Source organism: Limulus polyphemus, unplaced genomic scaffold (assembly GCF_000517525.1).
Source record: "Limulus polyphemus unplaced genomic scaffold, Limulus_polyphemus-2.1.2 Scaffold186, whole genome shotgun sequence".
Taxonomy (NCBI): Eukaryota; Metazoa; Arthropoda; class Merostomata; order Xiphosura; family Limulidae; genus Limulus; species Limulus polyphemus.
This window is the reverse complement of record NW_013665796.1, coordinates 21758-40988: the sequence shown is the minus strand read 5'-3', so window position 1 is coordinate 40988 and position 19231 is coordinate 21758. Positions and strand designations below refer to the sequence as shown.

At 31.9% G+C, this 19231-nt stretch overlaps 1 protein-coding gene across 1 annotated transcript in view; it reads left to right on the top strand.

Moving 5' to 3' along the window:
• Positions 1–19231, top strand: part of LOC106478158 (plexin-B-like) — a 60406-nt gene that overhangs the window by 24775 nt on the left and 16400 nt on the right. Inside the window, exons 7-20 of the mRNA XM_022381714.1 lie at positions 211–370; positions 1429–1525; positions 1807–1927; positions 2406–2534; positions 2876–2968; positions 4261–4345; positions 5001–5176; positions 7623–7768; positions 11413–11512; positions 11754–11890; positions 14148–14324; positions 15012–15108; positions 17436–17717; positions 18503–18673. Coding sequence (XP_022237422.1) covers positions 211–370; positions 1429–1525; positions 1807–1927; positions 2406–2534; positions 2876–2968; positions 4261–4345; positions 5001–5176; positions 7623–7768; positions 11413–11512; positions 11754–11890; positions 14148–14324; positions 15012–15108; positions 17436–17717; positions 18503–18673 — 1971 coding nt within the window. The remainder of the gene's footprint in view (positions 1–210; positions 371–1428; positions 1526–1806; positions 1928–2405; positions 2535–2875; positions 2969–4260; positions 4346–5000; positions 5177–7622; positions 7769–11412; positions 11513–11753; positions 11891–14147; positions 14325–15011; positions 15109–17435; positions 17718–18502; positions 18674–19231) is intronic.

Genomic DNA, 19231 nt, shown 5'->3' with positions numbered 1-19231 from the left:
GTGTATGTGCGTGGACATTTACGTTTAAATCATTTTAGCTTACAATGATTGCTGTGTACGGTTTCTTTTATTTAAGCCATACATATCATTGTGACAATATATTTTACTCGGTAATCCCGTTGTAGTCATAGTCTAAAACGAATTATGTTTATGGACTATTTTGTGATTGATATAGAATAACTAACCTATTTCTATTTTACTCTCCTTCAGGTCAATCTTATTATTAATCAACTTCCCAAACTCCCTAACGATGCCCACTACATGTGCGTGTTTGGGAACAGCACACCCATCATTGCCAATACCAATGCTTCAGGCCTTTCTTGTGAGACCCCTGACTTAACAGAGCGACCGTTAATACCAGCAGGCAGTGGTAAAACGTGATGTTTTATTATTATAACTTTTAATACTTGTTGTTTCTTTGAATTAAGTCGTGTCTTATTAACAACCCCAACATTTTCCATGTGTTATGCTATATGTTATTGGGATTGGTTTTACTTCCAATACAAAAAAGAATAAAAGCAGGCACGTCAAAACATTCAAAACACTGAGATGGTAAATGAATAAAAATTGTCTGACATTCAATAAAAACGCTTTAAGATATTATTCATCAATTTCACGCAATAACAAGCACTATGTTGTATATAAAATTAAAGAAAATATACAAAGTACGACTCAGCTTGTTTACTTGGTACTACAAAATCGTATTTGCATATATATGTTTGCCTTCTCAAGCACATTGGATATGGCACGTTTTTCGAAATAGGTTTTTACATGCCAGCTGCATGGAAAAAATAATTGATAAAAATTGTTGTCAACAGAGTATCAGGGGCAGTGATATTCGGCCCATTAATGTAATTATTGGGAGTTACGAGCCCCATTCCCAATTCCCGTCGTCTATGAAAAATGTACATTACTATTAAGTTATAGTCCATTTTCCATAAGGGAGTTTAAAGTTGTTAATGTTTTGCTAATATTTATTTCATGTATAGACACCTGTCTCTCGCCCTTTCAACCGTAGGGACGTTATAATGTGTTGGGCGATCCCACTATTCGTTGGTAAAAAGTAGCCCAAGAGTTGGCAGTGGGTGATGATGACTAGCCGTCATCCCTCTATTCTTTCTCTACTAAATTAGGGACGGCTAGCGCAGATAGCCCTCGTGTAGCTTTGCGCGAAAGTCGAAGCAAACTAAACATCCGTTCCTTTATCTATCTGTTAGTAATACATAATGTATCTATGTGTTCTAAGTTTTCAGAGCTGTTAAAATAATTCAGAGGGTAATTGGTTAACTGGATTGTTAGTCTGACCACTTTTTTAAAAATTAATTCAGCTAATCTCCTTCAATCAGTAAGATAATCGTTGGATTTTCTAGTCAGTCATGTAGCAGTATATCTTATCTTTATAATCAACTCTTCTTGCCATTTTTCTAGATCGCGTTACTGTGGATTTGGCAGTGCGTTCCAGTGAAACGAACACCGATTTTCTTCATAGACCATTTACGTTTTACAACTGTAGTGCCCACAATACGTAAGTGTTGACGTTATTTACAAGCCAAGTGACATAACAATAGGATTTGCACAGTGATTTCTTGGAGTTTCGATTTGCCTCCAGTTCATTTTCATGTAAATAGAAAAAAATAATTCCAGCAAAGTGCTAAGATTTGTTTACCCAAGTGAGTGCTATTTCTAATTCTAGAAATTATAAGGCTTGGAAGTTGGATTAATTGACAATTTTTATCGATACTATAGTGTAGAAGTAAAAAAACTGACCTGTAGATTATCCTAATTTATTAATTGCCTTTTCTTTAGGTGCTCAGGATGTGTTAGCAGTTTTAGGGAGTGTAATTGGTGTTTGTACCAGAACGCGTGTGTCTATAACACCAGCTTCTGTCTGGGTGACATTGTCATAGGAGAAACTAACGACAGTAACGTAAGTGTGAAAATCATAGAAGTTGAGAAATCGGTTAATTGTAATGATATATTTTGTGTGTGTGTGTTAGTTGGGATGAGAGATTTCAATCTGTAATCTGGTCATAATTGTCTTTGTAAGATGGATTGTGTATGAACATTTTTAAATATGGCTATATTTTATTTTAAACTTAAACTGTTTGCTTCAGCCTAAAATCTTATGACTTAAAATTAAATATTGAGCAATAATGAAAAAAAAAATCATTAGTACGACTAGTTTGGCAGAGTTAAGATGGTTTTAAGTTTTTTGAAGAATGTTGTTAAATATTTGTTGTATATTTTCTTAGTATATATATATATATATATACTTCCACACTTTTACTTATAAATTAGTAATGTGTAATCAAATTATAAAAAAATTATTTCATTAACAGTTCAGCTGTGTATGTGTTTGTCTTTAGTGTGAACTACACATCATTGTTTTACTGATTATGGTTTAGAACATTAACTCAACAAAACTACAGGATTACCAACAATGCCCCATGCTTGATGTGAAAGAAGAAATATTGCTACCTGATGGAGAAAACTGTAGAATTGAAATGGATATTAAGCATTTCCCAACTTCTATGGTAAGGTTTTGTGGTCACAAAAAGAGATTTGAACCCTGTCTAAAGATTAAAAGTGTCTGTCTCTTCATTTCTAGATTTTAGTTTTGTTAGTTGTTGCATGTACATTATAATTACTTGATTTTAATGTTGATTAATCATTGCTAATGCTTGGGCATGTTATGAAACTAAGCTCAGATTGTGGTCTTTTTATCTGGTTTGTTTATAAATAATAATAAAGAGTAATCAAGAAAGATGAACAAGCAATTAGTTACATTTATCTGTGACTTTTTTAAATATTAGTACTTATGATTTAGGAAAATATATTTTTAAACTGAATACCATCAGTCACTTGTTTTCTTTAGCATGATCTCCAGTGTGTTATTGAAATTGAAGGAAGGAGAGAAGTGGTAGGAGCAGAAGTAATTGGCAGTAGAATTGTTTGTTCAGAAACACTAGTAAGTTGTAACAGTTCCTTATAATAACTCTTTCTCCTTTTACAGCTCAGTGTTATTCATTTGTTACTGTACAAGGATGATGTTCATATATAAGTATGTGTGAGTCGTCAGAAAACGTATAAGTTATTATAGTTAAAGATAAAAAGAACAGTGAAAAAATTAACAAAATTGGTGCTTTGGATGAGATAAATTTACTTACGTTACTTAACATTGAGTTGGAATGTATAATGTAGGTGGGTTAACAATGAGACAGGGCTTAGCACACAGGCAAGAAGTGAAATGTGAAATGGCTTTAAAATTTTAGATATCATATGTCTTCCTTTTTTCTTTTTTTTTTAAGAACAACAACCAGTGATGGTGTGACGTTTAAGAAAGTGGTACGGTACAAATTTTATGACAAAATGGTTATCTTTCATGTATTGTTTAATACAGCAACTTTCTTTATTCTTTACAATTAAAATTATACAAGCCAAGCCCTAACTAGTAAAATTGCATTCTACGTGTTAGGTCTAATAAACTCTCTCTCATATCAAATCAATCATCACTGCTACTAAGCCCAGCCTCTGATTGAATATGAAAACGAGGACAGAACATGCTAAATAATTGTTTGTAAGAATTTTATTTAAATTAGCATTTACCATGTGAAGTCAGCCTCTATGTTTTACATATGAGATACCATAAGAGAAAGTAGGTCTACAGTGAGGTAATGTGATGTGTGTGATTGACTGTATATGTCTGTACTCCATGGAAATGAGGATAATGGCATCAACTGTCAGTTTGTTAGTCTTTAATTTAGTGCTATTAATTTAGTAATCGTACTTACTCCTGCTTATCACAAGAGTGCAACCATTGCATGTTAGTTTGGCACATTTTGCCATAATATTATGTTCAGACCTCATAATTCTTTATTTAATTTAGATGCATATGCAGCATATTATAATACTTAGCCCTACTTATACAATTTTTTATAATTGCATCATTATGCCTGTTTGAGAGATTAGTGATTTAATCTGCATGGCAAATTGAAAATACCAAAATTTCTACTTGTGAAAACAAAATTAGAGTCAATTCATATGCATTTTTTATCTTTCAATTTTCACATTAGCTCTGGAGTTGATGAGAACAACAAATTGTTAATGACTACAGGTCAAAATTAGTTGGACATGACCCTAACTGTTGTGGAGTCAGGGAGAGTAATAACTTGTTTATGTTTATTCTTTACAACTTACTGTTTTCCAGTTTAATACAAGTTTCCCTTTTTTTCACATTCTCTTGAATCTACTTTTTTTTAGTGCACTTATAAGACCCAACTTGGAGAAATGAAGGCTAATCTAGCAGTGATGTGGCATGGGAAGGACTTGATAGACGAAACAACAGGTAACCTTTTAAAAAACACTAGAATTACAGCTTTCAATAAGCAGTTATATTTAGGATACCACCATTTAAGTCACTTTATTGTTGGTTTTTAGCACTTGCATATGGAAATTGGATAAAATCCATAAAAACTAAAACTTAAGTTTGGGTTTGTTTAATTTTTCACAAAGCTACTCAAAGATTAGCTGCCCCAGACAACCCCAATTTTGTAGTGATAAACTAAAGGAAAGGCAGCTAGTCAACACCACCTACCATCAACTCTAGGGCTACTCTTTACTAATGAAAAGAGGAATTGACCAACACATATAATAACACCATGGCTGAAAGGGTGAACATGTTAAGTGAGGGTATTTGAACCCACAATTTGGGAATTGCAAATTGATTTCTCTAACTACCAATCCATGCCAGGCCAGTTTGTTTTTGATAGTTTTAATAGTTTCAAACAAGAAATAAAGTAATATATGACTTGTGAAAAATGTTGTTTAAATATAAATCTGTTGACTGTTAGCTCCTTATAAATCTTAGTATTATTGTTTAATAAATGGACTCCAAGATGTCTAGTTTTGCTTCATATATATTTTTATCACTGTCCATTGTTTCAGTGTGAAAGAAATGTTTGTACCGAAATTAACATAAATCAATTTTTCTTTTATCCCAGTTACAATGTACAAATGTAATCTTCTTGCTGACCACGATAACCAATCAGACTGCTCTCTATGCCTTACCCGTGATCCTAAGTACAAGTGCGTCTGGTGTATGAACTCGTGTAGGCTTCACAGTAATTGTCCCAGTCACAACATGACCAAGACTTGCCCTCCACCAAGGATTGGTCAGGTGGGTTCTGATTACAAAATTATATGTAAATTAGATTATATATCCATCTAGTAGTGACAAGTGTTAACTAATTTGCGATACTTTTTTTGAATCTTAGTTTTATACCTTTCTCCTTTGTGACTTGTGGAATCTTATTGTCCTTGTGGTTCATGTTTTCTCTTATAGGAGCTTCAACATCACTCATGTACAAACCTGTATAACTGGCTGACCATGTACAAAGTTAATTGGCAAAGTTAAAATGTTTGGCACTAGTTAAATTTTTATTTTATTGTTTCAAATAAGGCTGTATGAAAAAGTGGAACTCTTTATTGTTTATGCCTACTAATTATTATGTTTACAATATCTTCCTTTTTGAATTTCACTTTGCATCTCCTTACCATATTAAAAACCTATTTTTGCATTTATATATGTAGGGTATTGAACTTGGCTCATCATACATTGACCAGTAACACTAAACTGATTATTGCCTGATTAGCTAATTAGGCCTTAATACATGAACACCCATATGGCCATAACTTCATAAAATTGTGTATATAGACATAATATATAATTTTATACATGCATTCATTTCTATTTTCTGACATTTGTTTTAAATACTCGTAGATTTTTAAAATAACGTTATATATGCACAACTATACAATTCTTTAACATACTGATAGCCTAAGCTACAATAACTTTTAAACTTTTGGTCTAAAGAAATAAATATAATTTCTTATATATGTTAAAATGAAAACTAAGAAATTTTAAAACATACAAAAAGTAAGCTTAGCTCATCTTGAAGTTATAAACTTACAAATTATCAATATCTTATAGAATTGAAAAGAAAAAATTATCAACCTACATGTACAATCATTTATTATATCTATGCAAGAAAAAAGTCAATGAAAAGCACAATTTAAGATGGATTATATATTATATAATATAATGTTATATTAGGTAGTTTTGTCTTTTATCTTTTAATTACTTGCTTTAGCTCATTGTTTTATCATTTCCTCTGTTATTATGACAATGCTTGCAACTTGATCAAAATGCATTTGTTCTAAATGTCTTTCTGTGAAACACAATTGATATATGATATCTGAGAGGATTAGATCCAACTAAACAAAGTGATATATTTTCTTTGTACATTCTGATATCACTAGCAGAATGAATGTAATGTACATCAAATATTAGTATTAATAAGAAAGTCATTATAAAGTAAAAAAAGATTCAGAAAACTTTTTACCTAAATGATTCAGCTTCATGTGACTTACCTTCACACTTATAATGTTTATATAAAAGTCAAAGTTATTATTTAACCAGTGAGTAATACCACATTTGGACTCAAGATATGTATTAAGTGCTGTTCTGTCATAATGAACCCCTAAATATGTGTTGAAGAAGTATTTGAACAGAACAAATTCGTTTTTTGTCTATTTTACACTATTAAATATGTATACACATATAATAAAGTTTTTAAGTTCCCACCTTCAGGTGACTATTTGTTTCTCAATTATTATAATTGGTGTTTTGGATCATAAAACTTAGTAAAAGCTTTTCATATCTTTAATAATATGTGTGTCACTTGGTCTCCCTGATTTGACAATGACCAATGTTTGTCAGGTTTGTCATAAATACATATGCTTTGGGGCTTTATTGAAAAGTTATATTAATAACAACTGCTCATCAATAAATTAAAAACAAAAACCTTTTGTTTTTTGAAAAGTTAAGTAGAACTGTATAATGATTTTGCTTATGGTTTACATTGTCATCTTGTTTATTCATACAATCCATATCATATTCAATCTTACATTTTCTAATATTATATATTTATGAATTTATACTTTTATTTTCTAAACAAGATTGAATTTTATTGTTATTGGATTTTTACAGCTCACAAAGGTATATGTTTTATAACTTAAAATATTTCACCTAGTATTATTTGACAAGTGTGTTACTTTGGTATTTTCAAGTTACCATTGTTGTAGCAACTGTGGCATTACCATTTCAACTTGAAACGTTTTCAGATAAAAAAGCATGAATCAAGCTTTGAATTATAATTTATATAATCTAAGTTTTATTGTTTTGTAACTGGATTTTGAACCACTTTCAAAGTTTGTAAAGTTTTCCTTTCTCATTATTGATAATAAATGCAGTCTTTATATACTATTTTCTGTTTAAATTAGTTGATATTTGTTATTGTTGTAAAAATAATGCCTTAATTTAAGTATTTTACTTGCAACGTATTGATTGATATTCATTAACCATAATCTATGGATGAAAATAATTACATCAATTATTTTTATGGTGACTAGCTATGAAATAAATGGGTCAGTTGTTGCTTGTAACAAAAAGTTATTTTACAATATGTATTTTGAATTAAAATATTTTAATCAGTTGTGAAAAATATAGACATATTTATATTATCTCTCTTTGAAAGAATTTGTTTTAATTTATTACCCAACAGATATACCCAATCTCAGGTCCAGTACAAGGAGGCACTCTAGTGACTATTAAAGGTAATAACTTGGGAACAAGCAGAGAAAATATCCAAGATAAAATCACAATTGGTGGGATCCCTTGCCATCTGGTGGAATATGATGTGTCTGTTAGGTAAATTTTCTTTTTTTGTAATTAAGCACAAAGTTATGCAATGGGCTATCTCTGCTGTGTGCACCATGGGTATAGAAACCTAGTTTCTAATGTTTAAGTCTGCAGATTTACTTATAAACATGATATCTCTAAACTTGGAGGGAAAAAATACTAATTTACACAAACAAGTGTGTTTTTCCTTTCATTTTATTTCAGTATTTTTTGAAAGCTCCAAAATATTTTTGCCCTGAATATACTACTACTATGGAATTTTATTTTGTGCAATTAAGTCATTTCTACCCATCAGTTTATATAATAATTAAGAAACCTCATTATAAAACAAGGATTTTGAAACAAAAACATTAGATTTCAAAGTTACCAGTCTGCATAATATCAATAAGTCAAAGTTAAAAATATCTTTGTTTCAATTTTTTCACATAATGAAATATGATCAGATACTTGTAACCATAGCTATTGCATTTTCTTTCCATGTTTGTATAATTTGCTGACTGAAGAATTCATGAAAGGGTATTAATCCAAATTAAGAGGTTATGTTGAATTTGTAAGCCTATCTACTGTATTATCTTAATGATAATATTTAAATTGAACAGTGATGTTCCACATAACAAGTTATAGTAATATGTATAATGTAGATCAAGTAATTGGTTATGTTACTAATAGAGAACAAAATTCAGTCTTTGGCTCTTATAGTTTGTTTTCAATTGATAGTTTGTCATAATATCTTTGATGTATTAGCCAGATGATTTACCTGCTGATGCCTAAATCCATGTGCATGATCTGTTACAGAATTCAGCCACTTCACATATTCCTGTAAACAGTTGGAAAAGAGTCATAAATCAGATTAACTGGAAATTGTACTTCATATCTGAACATCAGAGATTCTGAGAACAACCAGCTAATTGTTGCTAATTTCATGGTATGCCACCCTGATGTATGGTAGTTGCTCACCAAAGCTGATTCAGTTAAGAGTTCAAAAAGTTAGCAAAAATATACTTGAAAGTGTATACAGACACATAATACAATACACAAAATCCATGGTTATCCACATTTACCATCAGAATGTTGGGTACAATCTGACTGCTGTGCCTGCCTGAGCTGGTGACCAGACTCATTTGAGGTTCCACTAGTTTAAATTAGCCAGAACAGCTGCATCCATAGCTTTCTGTTGGCTCTCATGCATCTGTTGCTGCACCTATTGGAATAGTATTTACTACTGGTAATCATGTTTCATAAATTGGTATAAAGATACACACATTCAGTGATCAAGTAAGTCACAGTAAAGTAAGAGGTACTTGCTTTGCAGTCTTGACATCTTCAAGAGGTCAATCCCACAACATAGATTGTGCAGAAATGGCAGTTGGACTTGGGAAGTCCTATTATCCTAGTTGGAAAAATGTGCATGTGGCTTGAGGTTTTGTAAAGTTTGCTGAAGTGGAGGTATAGGTTGATCCTTTCATCAAGTCTTGGGGCCCACCATGGACTTTGTTTTGGAGTAAAAACCACAGCTACTTTTGCTGGTCTTTTATACCTCAGAGTATTGTTCGATTTGGCACTTTGACCAGTATTGTCTCAGAAACTGCCTTCATCAGATATGAGCTCTGTCTTAGACCCATGTGGCACCACATTAATTTGTTCAACAGCCTTTCAATAAATCCATTGATGAGTGTCTTTTCTTGTTAAAAAGGAAACACATTCAGGAATACCTTTCCATGCAGCCTTTTAAAATTTAAATGCATAAGCTGCTACTTTCTCAGGGAGACTTTGCCTTCAAGTTTTGATCATTGTTGTATAGATTACATGGTGATAGTTGCATCCCAGTAATTAAGTTTATCCTTGTCCAAATGCACTAGATTATTGTACACTGGACCACCTAGACTCAAAATCAGATATTGTATTGCCTTTCCACAAGTCCATTCATTCCAGAAGATAACTTACCTGAGGAAAACATCCAGGCTCTCTTTTGCCATCTCTTTAAATACACAAGTTAACCTGCTTCGTATTATTACTATTGTGAAATAGTAGTGCAAAAAAAGTGCTGTTTATTAGTACCTGTACTTCTGTGTAGTGTTTAGGGAAGGTCCTCATCTTCCTATAAAAAATCTGCAGACAGGTGTGTGTGTCGTGATGAATGTGATGTCTCAGGATGAAATCACCAGCAGAACACCATTATACATAAGGATACACAATATAATAAAGTCACACATATACCTCATATTTCAAACACAGTCTCAAAATGGTACCATTGTGTCTTGCCTTGCCCAGCTGGGAAGGCTCCTAATTGCCAAAAATATTTTGCAAGTGGACATTAACATGGCGATTGCTTTTCCTTGTGGCATTGTGGCTTTTCATTGCTATCTTTATCCACCACACAAATTTCACTTCTCTTCCTAGCCAATGGTGACTTAGACCAATTCCTGGCAATGCATGGGATGGTAAATGGACATCCATGAGTCCTACTGAAGACTACTGTAGTTATTCTCAGAATTTCAAGACTGTTGTTACCACTATGACCAGTCTCTAAATCACTGGGATATGTCCAGAGTAAGGGAAAATCCCCCTTCCCATTGTCTGTTAAAAATTCTTGGTTTTGAAGAAGGCCTCCCCAAGTTCTTGATGTAGTCTTAGAATGAGGCTTCACCTCAACTGCAGCTTTTCTTACGCAACTGTAAATTCTGTGTGGTCCCAGAATGTAGTCTCTCATAGTGAACATGGTTTTGCAAATTTAACACTAACCCTGCAGAAAGTTAACTAGAACAAAGAAACAGGATCAAATGATTGCCACAAAACACAACCTATTATATGGCATCAACTTGCAATTTAATAAATTAGTCTGTGATATTTAGACCAACTGGTTAACCTATAAGTAATTTTGAATAAGTAGAATATTCTGAAAATGTTTTGTAAAGAATAAATCAGATGTAAATTAAAATTAAACAAGTACATGTGTAAACTAAACAATAATGAAAATATTTTTTTCACACAAACAAAGAAGGAACAAGGATCTTACCATATTGGCTGGCTTCAGAGTTTGTTGTTTGACTTTTTAGCTGCTTGTGCTGGAAAGAAATATGTCTGCAAAAGACAAATACTCAAGAAATAATAATAATACTGCCTTGTTGAGTCAAAATGAAAGTTCCTTGTGTGTTAACCCATGATTCAATGTTATGTACACCAATACTATTGCCATTATAAATTTTTGAGGAAGATAAACCTCCAACTAACCTTAACCTGTACAAGTCTTTGCATCATTCATCAGTTTGTGTGAAGTCTAAACTTCAGGGGAGTGGCAGCACAGAAACATGGTCAAGCAAATATAAGCATTTATAAAGTAACAAATGTGGTATATTAATCTTTGTCTAAAACAGAAATTTTAGTGCAAGTTTAAGCTCTTTTTCATTATATTTACAAGAATGTCAACTACCTACATACAGAACAATTAAAACAAAATTTACAAAATGTATCTTATCATAATGACTAAAGTTCATCCAGCTCTTTCATCTAAAGCTGGTACCAATTTGTTAGAATATAAACAAAAAATAAAATAAGTTAAACACAAAGTAAAATTTTTAAAAAATATGAACTCTTCTCCATTTTCTAAAAAAAAAAGTTAAAAAATTCATTTAAACTTCTTTGACATTTTCCAGAATAGTGTGCCGAACTGGTGCGAGTAATGCCACTGATGCTGAGGTTATTGTTGGTAACAATGTGGGATTAACCAGAGCCAATGAAAGGTTCTCATATAAGGTAAGACCTAAACTGTATTACTGATAATAATTATAGATTCCACAAGTAGTAGGGCATTGAATCTTAGGGTCAATTTCTATAAAGTTTAAAACATTAAATATTCATCAGCATGCATTTTTATTTTTTTCAAACTTTACAATTATTGTTGTTCTCAACAAAAATTATCTTTGAGCAGTTTGATACTTAAAAATAATTGAAATTAGCTTCTAATCATGTAATATATGAACTCTTTCATTCATAGGTTATTAGTTTAACCAGCATATATCCGAATGTTGGGCCTCAGTCAGGAGGTACACATCTCTATTTGAAGGGATCAAACCTTAATATTGGAAGCAGAATGGAAATTTTCTTGGACAATATACCTTGTAAGATTGAAAGGTGAGAATATCTGTGCCCCTTGCTTACTATTCTTAGTGGACATCATGTTCCTGTGTTAGTGACCCATTGTAAAGAGAGATTTTATACTTTAAGTGGTAAAGAGTAACTTTGTCAGAATTATTTTATCATCACACAAAGGTAATTTAGAGAATGCCCCCCAGTGGCACAGTGGTATGTCTATGGACCTACAACACTAGAAACTGGGTTTTGATACCCGTGGTGGGCAGAGCATAGATAGCCCATTGTGTAGCTTTGTGCTTAATTACAAACAAACAAACAAATTTCCCATAAATTAGAGATCACTCAATCATCACCATGTATTTTAAAATTAAAAAATGGTGAGTTCCTTTTAGTGCAAATATATAAAAACTTCATAATGTATGAAACAAAACAAACACATGTAAAGCAAACTTAGATTTTGTGTGACCAACCAGGGCTGGCTCCATGGTGGGGTCTTAGGGGGCCTTGCCTATCAAGTTTAGATCTTATGCCCCCTCCCAAATTTCAGATTCCAAGCTGGTATAAAAGAAAATCAATGACAAATACAAATCAAAAACTAAAATAAAATACAATTAAAGCTAAATATTTAATAATAAGTATAGGTTTCTAATGCCTTAATGATAATACCAATGATTAAAAAAAACATTACATGAAACTACATTCATATGAATATCTTAATCATAAATCATATGATTTATTAGATAATGAACAGCAACATGTACTAATAGTGAATACAAGTTAATTGATTTTAGTTACCTTTTGAAAATCTGCCCCTCCCCTCCCAATATTACTGAGACCACTATATGCTGAAATCACTGTTTGAAACCAATGAGGAGTGCTTTCTTTCTTCAAGATTTTGGAGATACTCTGTGTGAATTGAATTTAAGGTGTCTTGTGAAGTCCTGATCAGAGCTAATCCTGTGATTCTGGTTGCTTTTGCTGTTTTTAATATTGAAGTTTGGTCAAACTAAATATGTAAAGACTCCTCTGCTTTCTTTCTATTATGATACGGTTTTAGTGTATTCACTGTATGTTTGTTTCATGAAATTTCTCCTGATAAATCATCTCCAATGAGAATAGCATGGTGAATAAATATTTACATATATCAGGCAGAATCCAGGATTTCTTTAATATGGCAGACATCACCAACTTCAATTGTGGTTAAACAACACCATACTAGGATGCTATATCCATTATTCTTAACTGAAGGATGCACATAGTTTTCCTTGAATTCCTCAACAGTCTTGTGATTAACGCACTGACATCTGTGGTTCCAAGAATCTCAAACTTTTGACTCATCAGACCAAAGTACTCTTCCATGTACAGGTTTGACAATTTTGGTTTTTTTACAAATTTAAGTCTCTTCTGTTTGTTGCCTTTCACACCAAAGGTTTTTCTACTGCAATGCACTCTTTCAGCTCTTCTTGATAGAATTTGTGTTACATTGTGGAAGGGGAACTTTAACACCAGTAGTTTCTTGAAGTAATGCTGAAGGAAGTTGCCAGATTTATGCCAGTCTTGAGTGAAGTAAGCCTAGGGTCCTTAGCATCTTATCTGGAAAGCTTAGGTGATATTTTGGGTGAAGGATCTTTAATTATTTTTGAACTCCAGTTTTTGAATAAATTTTCTTAAAACTGTAACCTTTTTTATATAAATCTGTTATATTATGTCTTACTTAATCAGAAATTGTGCACCTTGGAGCCTTATTTTATACTTGAAAGTAGAACAGTCGTGTTACAGTCACATCCTAAATTTAATCCAATTTTTACAAAAGTAAATAATAATTTCAATGATCAAGGAAAATGTTTTTAATATTTTTACAATAGAAAATTAATAAGTGTATGGAATGCTTTTTGATATTAGATGTTGATTAATAGCCACAGTATTACATCTATAAGCTATGTGCCCCAGTTTTTGGAAACATAATTTTGTCAGTTCTGACATTCTCACATCCTGTTTTTTAGAGTTTATCTAAACCAAATGCATGATTCAGAAGATTTTTAAATTAATGAGGATATTATATTGCAATAATTACTGTATTTCATCCTGCTGGACACTTCTGCATGGTAGACTGAATGGTACTCTCTAATTTATGCATATATATTTATTGATGTAATAATTTTGTGGATTCATAAAGTGAAATGTCTGTTTTCACTGATAATTAAAACCTCAAAATTCATATTTTTATTGATGTTATACTTAAACTAAATTTAGTTTGATGTTTTAGTAACCTATTAATGTTCATATGGATTGTTAGGACTTTGGCAAATGGCAGTCAAGTCAGTTGTTACACCACTAGAGCTCCCTATGCTTGGTACAATGTGACTCAACTGATCCTTCAAGTGGACAATGCTACTCTTACCCTTCCAAATCCTTTTCACTACACAAAAGACCCAAGAATTCTACGTATCAATCCTCTGAAGAGCTTTGTTAGGTTAGTTAAAGTAGTATGTGCAAAAAGATGTAAAACAGCAATCATTACTGTTTATTTCCAAACCGATATTAACTTTGTCTTTAGCTAGTTTTAGTTTTTATTTCATTGAGTTATGTGTTAATCTACAAATCATAATACTTTAGTTTAATAAGTAGCTTTAGGCTTATTCTGTAAGATTTTTCAGTTAGTTATAACAATCAGGATTGAGATTATCTGTTTGATCCAGGGTCACTTGAGCTTAGTAGATGGAAATTCAAAACATCTTTGTACATGCCTGGCTTAGTGGTGTGTATATATATATTATAATGCTGCCAGTATGAAAGTGTGATGCTGTGTGTGTTGGTGGATTAAGAATAGCAGATTGTGTTGAACTGATGGCTCATGAGTGGGAATATTATAAAATAGATGGAAGTTGCCTGCTTAGGCCTTGATATTTGATATCTTGGTGCTGGTAAGACAATGTACATTATTGTGTATATATATGTATATATATATATTGGCTCAGTTGGTAAGAGCAACATACATTACAGTATAGATAAGTACATATATATATATATCTGTGTTGGCAAAACATGTTTGTAAGATAACTTTAAAACATTCCACAAAAGAAAAATATGTAATTGCCTTTGATTTTCAGTCATTTTCCATCATGTCTTTAAAATGTCCTTGAACTATTCTATGTTCTAGTGGTGGAAGAAATATCAGTGTTGATGGAGAATTTTTATCCTACATTCAGAAACCATGGATGATTGTGTTCAAAGATAACATTCTGCTCAATAAAACGGTATGATATTTATCTATCTAAAGTACAGGGAAAAAACTGAACAACTAGGGTCAAACTGTTGTTAAAAAAATAATAATAATTGCATTTCCCAAAGTTGTATTAACTCTTTCACTGCCATGGATATATATATAGAAGTGTGTATACACTTTAGAGTATACACTTCCATCAGAGTTTCTACAACCATGAACAAATTGTAATCCCCTTCAGACTTCTTAAAGATTACCAATTTTGCATTTCAGATAAGTAATTTGATATTAAGATGAGTCTTTTTCTTTTCAGTAGTGTGCCTAAATTACATTTGACCCTTGGAGAATTTTTGTATATAAATGTGGCAGTAAAAAAAAAGAAAAAAAAGAGTTCAAATGCTAGTTTTATTGAATTATATATTTTACTACTAATTAAATCTGATAAAGTTTTAATAAAGTTCTGAAACACATTAATAACAAAAGTATATATTTTTGTGTCTTCAGTTTCAATATTTTCTACAGCATAAAGCACCCTTTTCATGTACTGAACATTATAATGTTTGATCAACTTCTTTTTATAACAAATTACTGTATTTTTCTTATAATTTTAGCATTACGATGATAACAGTTTAACCTATCATTAATACTACCTTTTTACCTTGTTCCCTAATTATACCCCATTCTACATCTTATTTTTCTTCATTATTCTGGCCCTCTGTACTGCCTAATCCTACTTTATAGTTGCCCTTACAGTTGAGTTAACAGCCTTTACTAACAAGCCATACAGCCCCTACTCTATTTAAATGTAAACCATTTATTCCAAAATGTTCCCTTTTCTCATGTAACTGATCCCATAAATCCAATCAGCCAACCTATTCTACCTTATACACATATTAACCTAAGCCTAGTTTTCAGCCCTTGTGACCTACTTATAATTGCATCCCAACAGTTAAGTCTAGGCGGTTTCCCTGACAGAATTAAGTTTTTATATGGCCTTTTTCTTTGAATGCCTTTATTAATGCCTTGTACTTAACAATTATCTCTTCTGATCTACCCTTCCTTACATCATTAGCCCATATGTGCACTACAAAGACTGTATCAGTACTAGCATCCTTTACTATATCCTGGATAGCATAATCTAACTCTTTTTTTTTATCCTTTACATAGGTAAGGGTACAAGTGTGTATGTGTTATATCTGGATTTTCATAAAGCATTTGATAAGGTGCCACATAAAAGGCTTGTTAATAAAAGTTATTTTTGTACGTGCGAGGGATAGGTTGGCTCATTGGATAGAAAATGATCTAGATGGAAGAAGGCAAAGGATTGACTATTTAAATTTGCTGATGATATTAAGGAATTGGTTGTGAGGAAGATGCTGCTGCTCTACAAAAGGATTTAGATCATTTAGTGAATTGGCTAAATAAATGGCTGATGCGTTTTAATTATAAATTAGTGCAGGTTATCATCATTTGAATTATAAGTATAATTTGAATAGGAATAATCTTAACAGCGTTATGGAAGTAATGGATCTTGGTTTAGTGGTTTATAAAGTCTCTTAAGCCATCCAAGCAGTGTGCTGTTGTTAGTGGTAAGGCAAATAGGATTTGTTAGGTTGTATCTACAGAAATATTGAATACAAGTATAAAGAGATTATAATTTCATTGCATAGGTCAATGATTAGGCCAAATTTGGAGTATTGTGCTCAGTCATGGGCTCCTTATCATAGGAAGGACATTGAATTGTTGGAAACGGTTCAGAGGAGGGCTACAGGATGATACCTGGGATGAAAAAGTTGTCATACGAGAAGTTAAGATGTCTGAAATTGTTTTCTCTTGAAACAAGAAGAATTAGAGGGGATCTGATTGAGGTGTTTAAAATTGTTAAGAGAATTGATAGTGTTAATGCATCATCTTTTACATATTTCATGGTGAGAATGATAAGACTAGGGGACCCAAAATAAATTTTGGATGGAAGAAGTCATCTTTAGCCAAAACAGCTTTATTTTTCTAATAGAGTGTTTGGCCTTAGGAATGGGTTGCCTTCATATGTGGTGGATGTAGTGAATTTAAGGGAAAGCTTGAAAATATTTGAATGATAAGGGTTCGTTTTGACATGTTTTTCTTCTCTTTTTTTTTTAAGGGTTGTATCACTTATATATGTTGATAGAGAACCATAAAGGTTTAGAGTAGTGGATAGGACAGCCTAGATTGACCAAAAGGTCCCTTGATGTCCTTTAATGTTATGTTATGTATTACAATGCACCTTTTTAGAATGTTGAATAATTTACACTTGTAATTGAAATGTAGTAATTAAATCAATGTGCCTTTAATATTGTAGTAGTACTTGTATGATCATTCCAGCTGTGTACAGTGCATAGCCACAGCCAGATGGTATGTCCATCTCCAGCCATTAACAGAGAGATTGAAGGTATTCTTGCTAGGCAGGACAATAACAGTATGAAGTTCACTGACAAGCTGAAATACAGAATTGGCTTTGAAATGGATAATGTGAAAAGTGTGTTAAAGTTGCAGGAAAACTTTCCAGCCCTTCACTCAAATATAGCCTATGTTGCTGATCCAGAGTTGTTTAGTTTCCAGAATGGTGGCATTAAACAGTATAAAGGAGAATCGTTAGTAATTGAGGTGAGAAAGGTATATTAAAATATTTGCTTTTGAAAAAAGTTATTTATCTAATTAACACTAATGTTGGATAAGTTGAAGTGGTTCCTTAATAAAATCCTTTGACAATTATATAAATAATAGATAAGTACTTGCATGTTGCAGTACATTTCATGAGCATGTTATATTATATTAAAAACTGAGTCACAGTGTGTCTATTGCATGTTTAGCATTCTAGTGATACATCTAGCTGTATGGAAGGTTATCCCTAAAACTTTTATAAAGCTAATTTGTATAACAGTAAATATGTTACTGTCAAATTAGTTATTTTCTTAGCAGTATAAGTTTAAAGAAACTGGTGAAATGTTTTTTGGTGATTACTGACTAATATGTAAAATTTATTAATATTTATGCATCTTTAAAATTTTTGCCATGAGAGAATGGGTTTACAGCACTCTAGTTATTAAGATTGCAAGTAATTATTATTTACTACCGTTAGTATGAGAAAACTATGTGTAGCTCAGTGTTGTTCATACAATTTTAAGTACCATAAGCATTAGCAACATAACACTGTTAATTGTTTGGGAATATGCTGTGAACCAAGTATACAGGTGATAAACATATAGCGCATGACACCACTGCTGACATATTAAGTAACATGATATAGCATTATCATTTACAAATTACTCAAATAAAGTGTAAATACACTTCTTTAGTTGTTCTTAGAGAGAAAACTTTATTATTTCTTTGTACATTGTTGACTATCCAAGTGTAGGTATTGTTCAGTGATAGAATATTTGTTTATTTAGGGAAAGAATCTTATATTGGCTGCTACTGAAGCAGAAGTCAGAGTGACTGTTGGAACCCAAGTATGTAATCTGACGTCGTTGGCTATGACTCAATTAGTCTGTTTACCTCCACAAGACCAACCACCTATCAGCAGTGAGCAAAGAACAGATACTGATCTCCCTCTGGTTGTAGTGAGTGAAACTGGCTTTATGAGATATATTAATTTCTAGCCATAAACCATAGATTCCACTATGTTGATTAATCATACAAAAAGTTATATACTATCCAAGAAAATTAGTGCAGGTTTTGTATGTTTATAAATCTTTTTTTTAACTTATCCATTAATTCTGAAAAAAAATGGGAAATGTGTAACTTCCTTTTAAAGAATTGACAGTGAAATTTTGTTAATGGATTGCACTTTTGGAATTATTTCAAATAAAGTTGAATCTTGGATTCTGAAGAAAGATGTCTAACATTGTTATGCTCAGTTACTGGATATTTTAATAAAGTTGAAGCTTGGATTCTGAAGAAAGATGTCTAACATTGTTATATTCAGTTACTGGATATTTTCATAAAGTTGATGCTTGGATTCTGAAGAAAGATGTCTAACATTGTTATGCTCAGTTACTGGATATTTTCATAAAGTTGATGCTTGGATTCTGAAGAAAGATGTCTAACATTGTTATGCTCAGTTACTGGATATTTTCATAAAGTTGATGCATGGATTCTGAAGAAAGATGTCTAACATT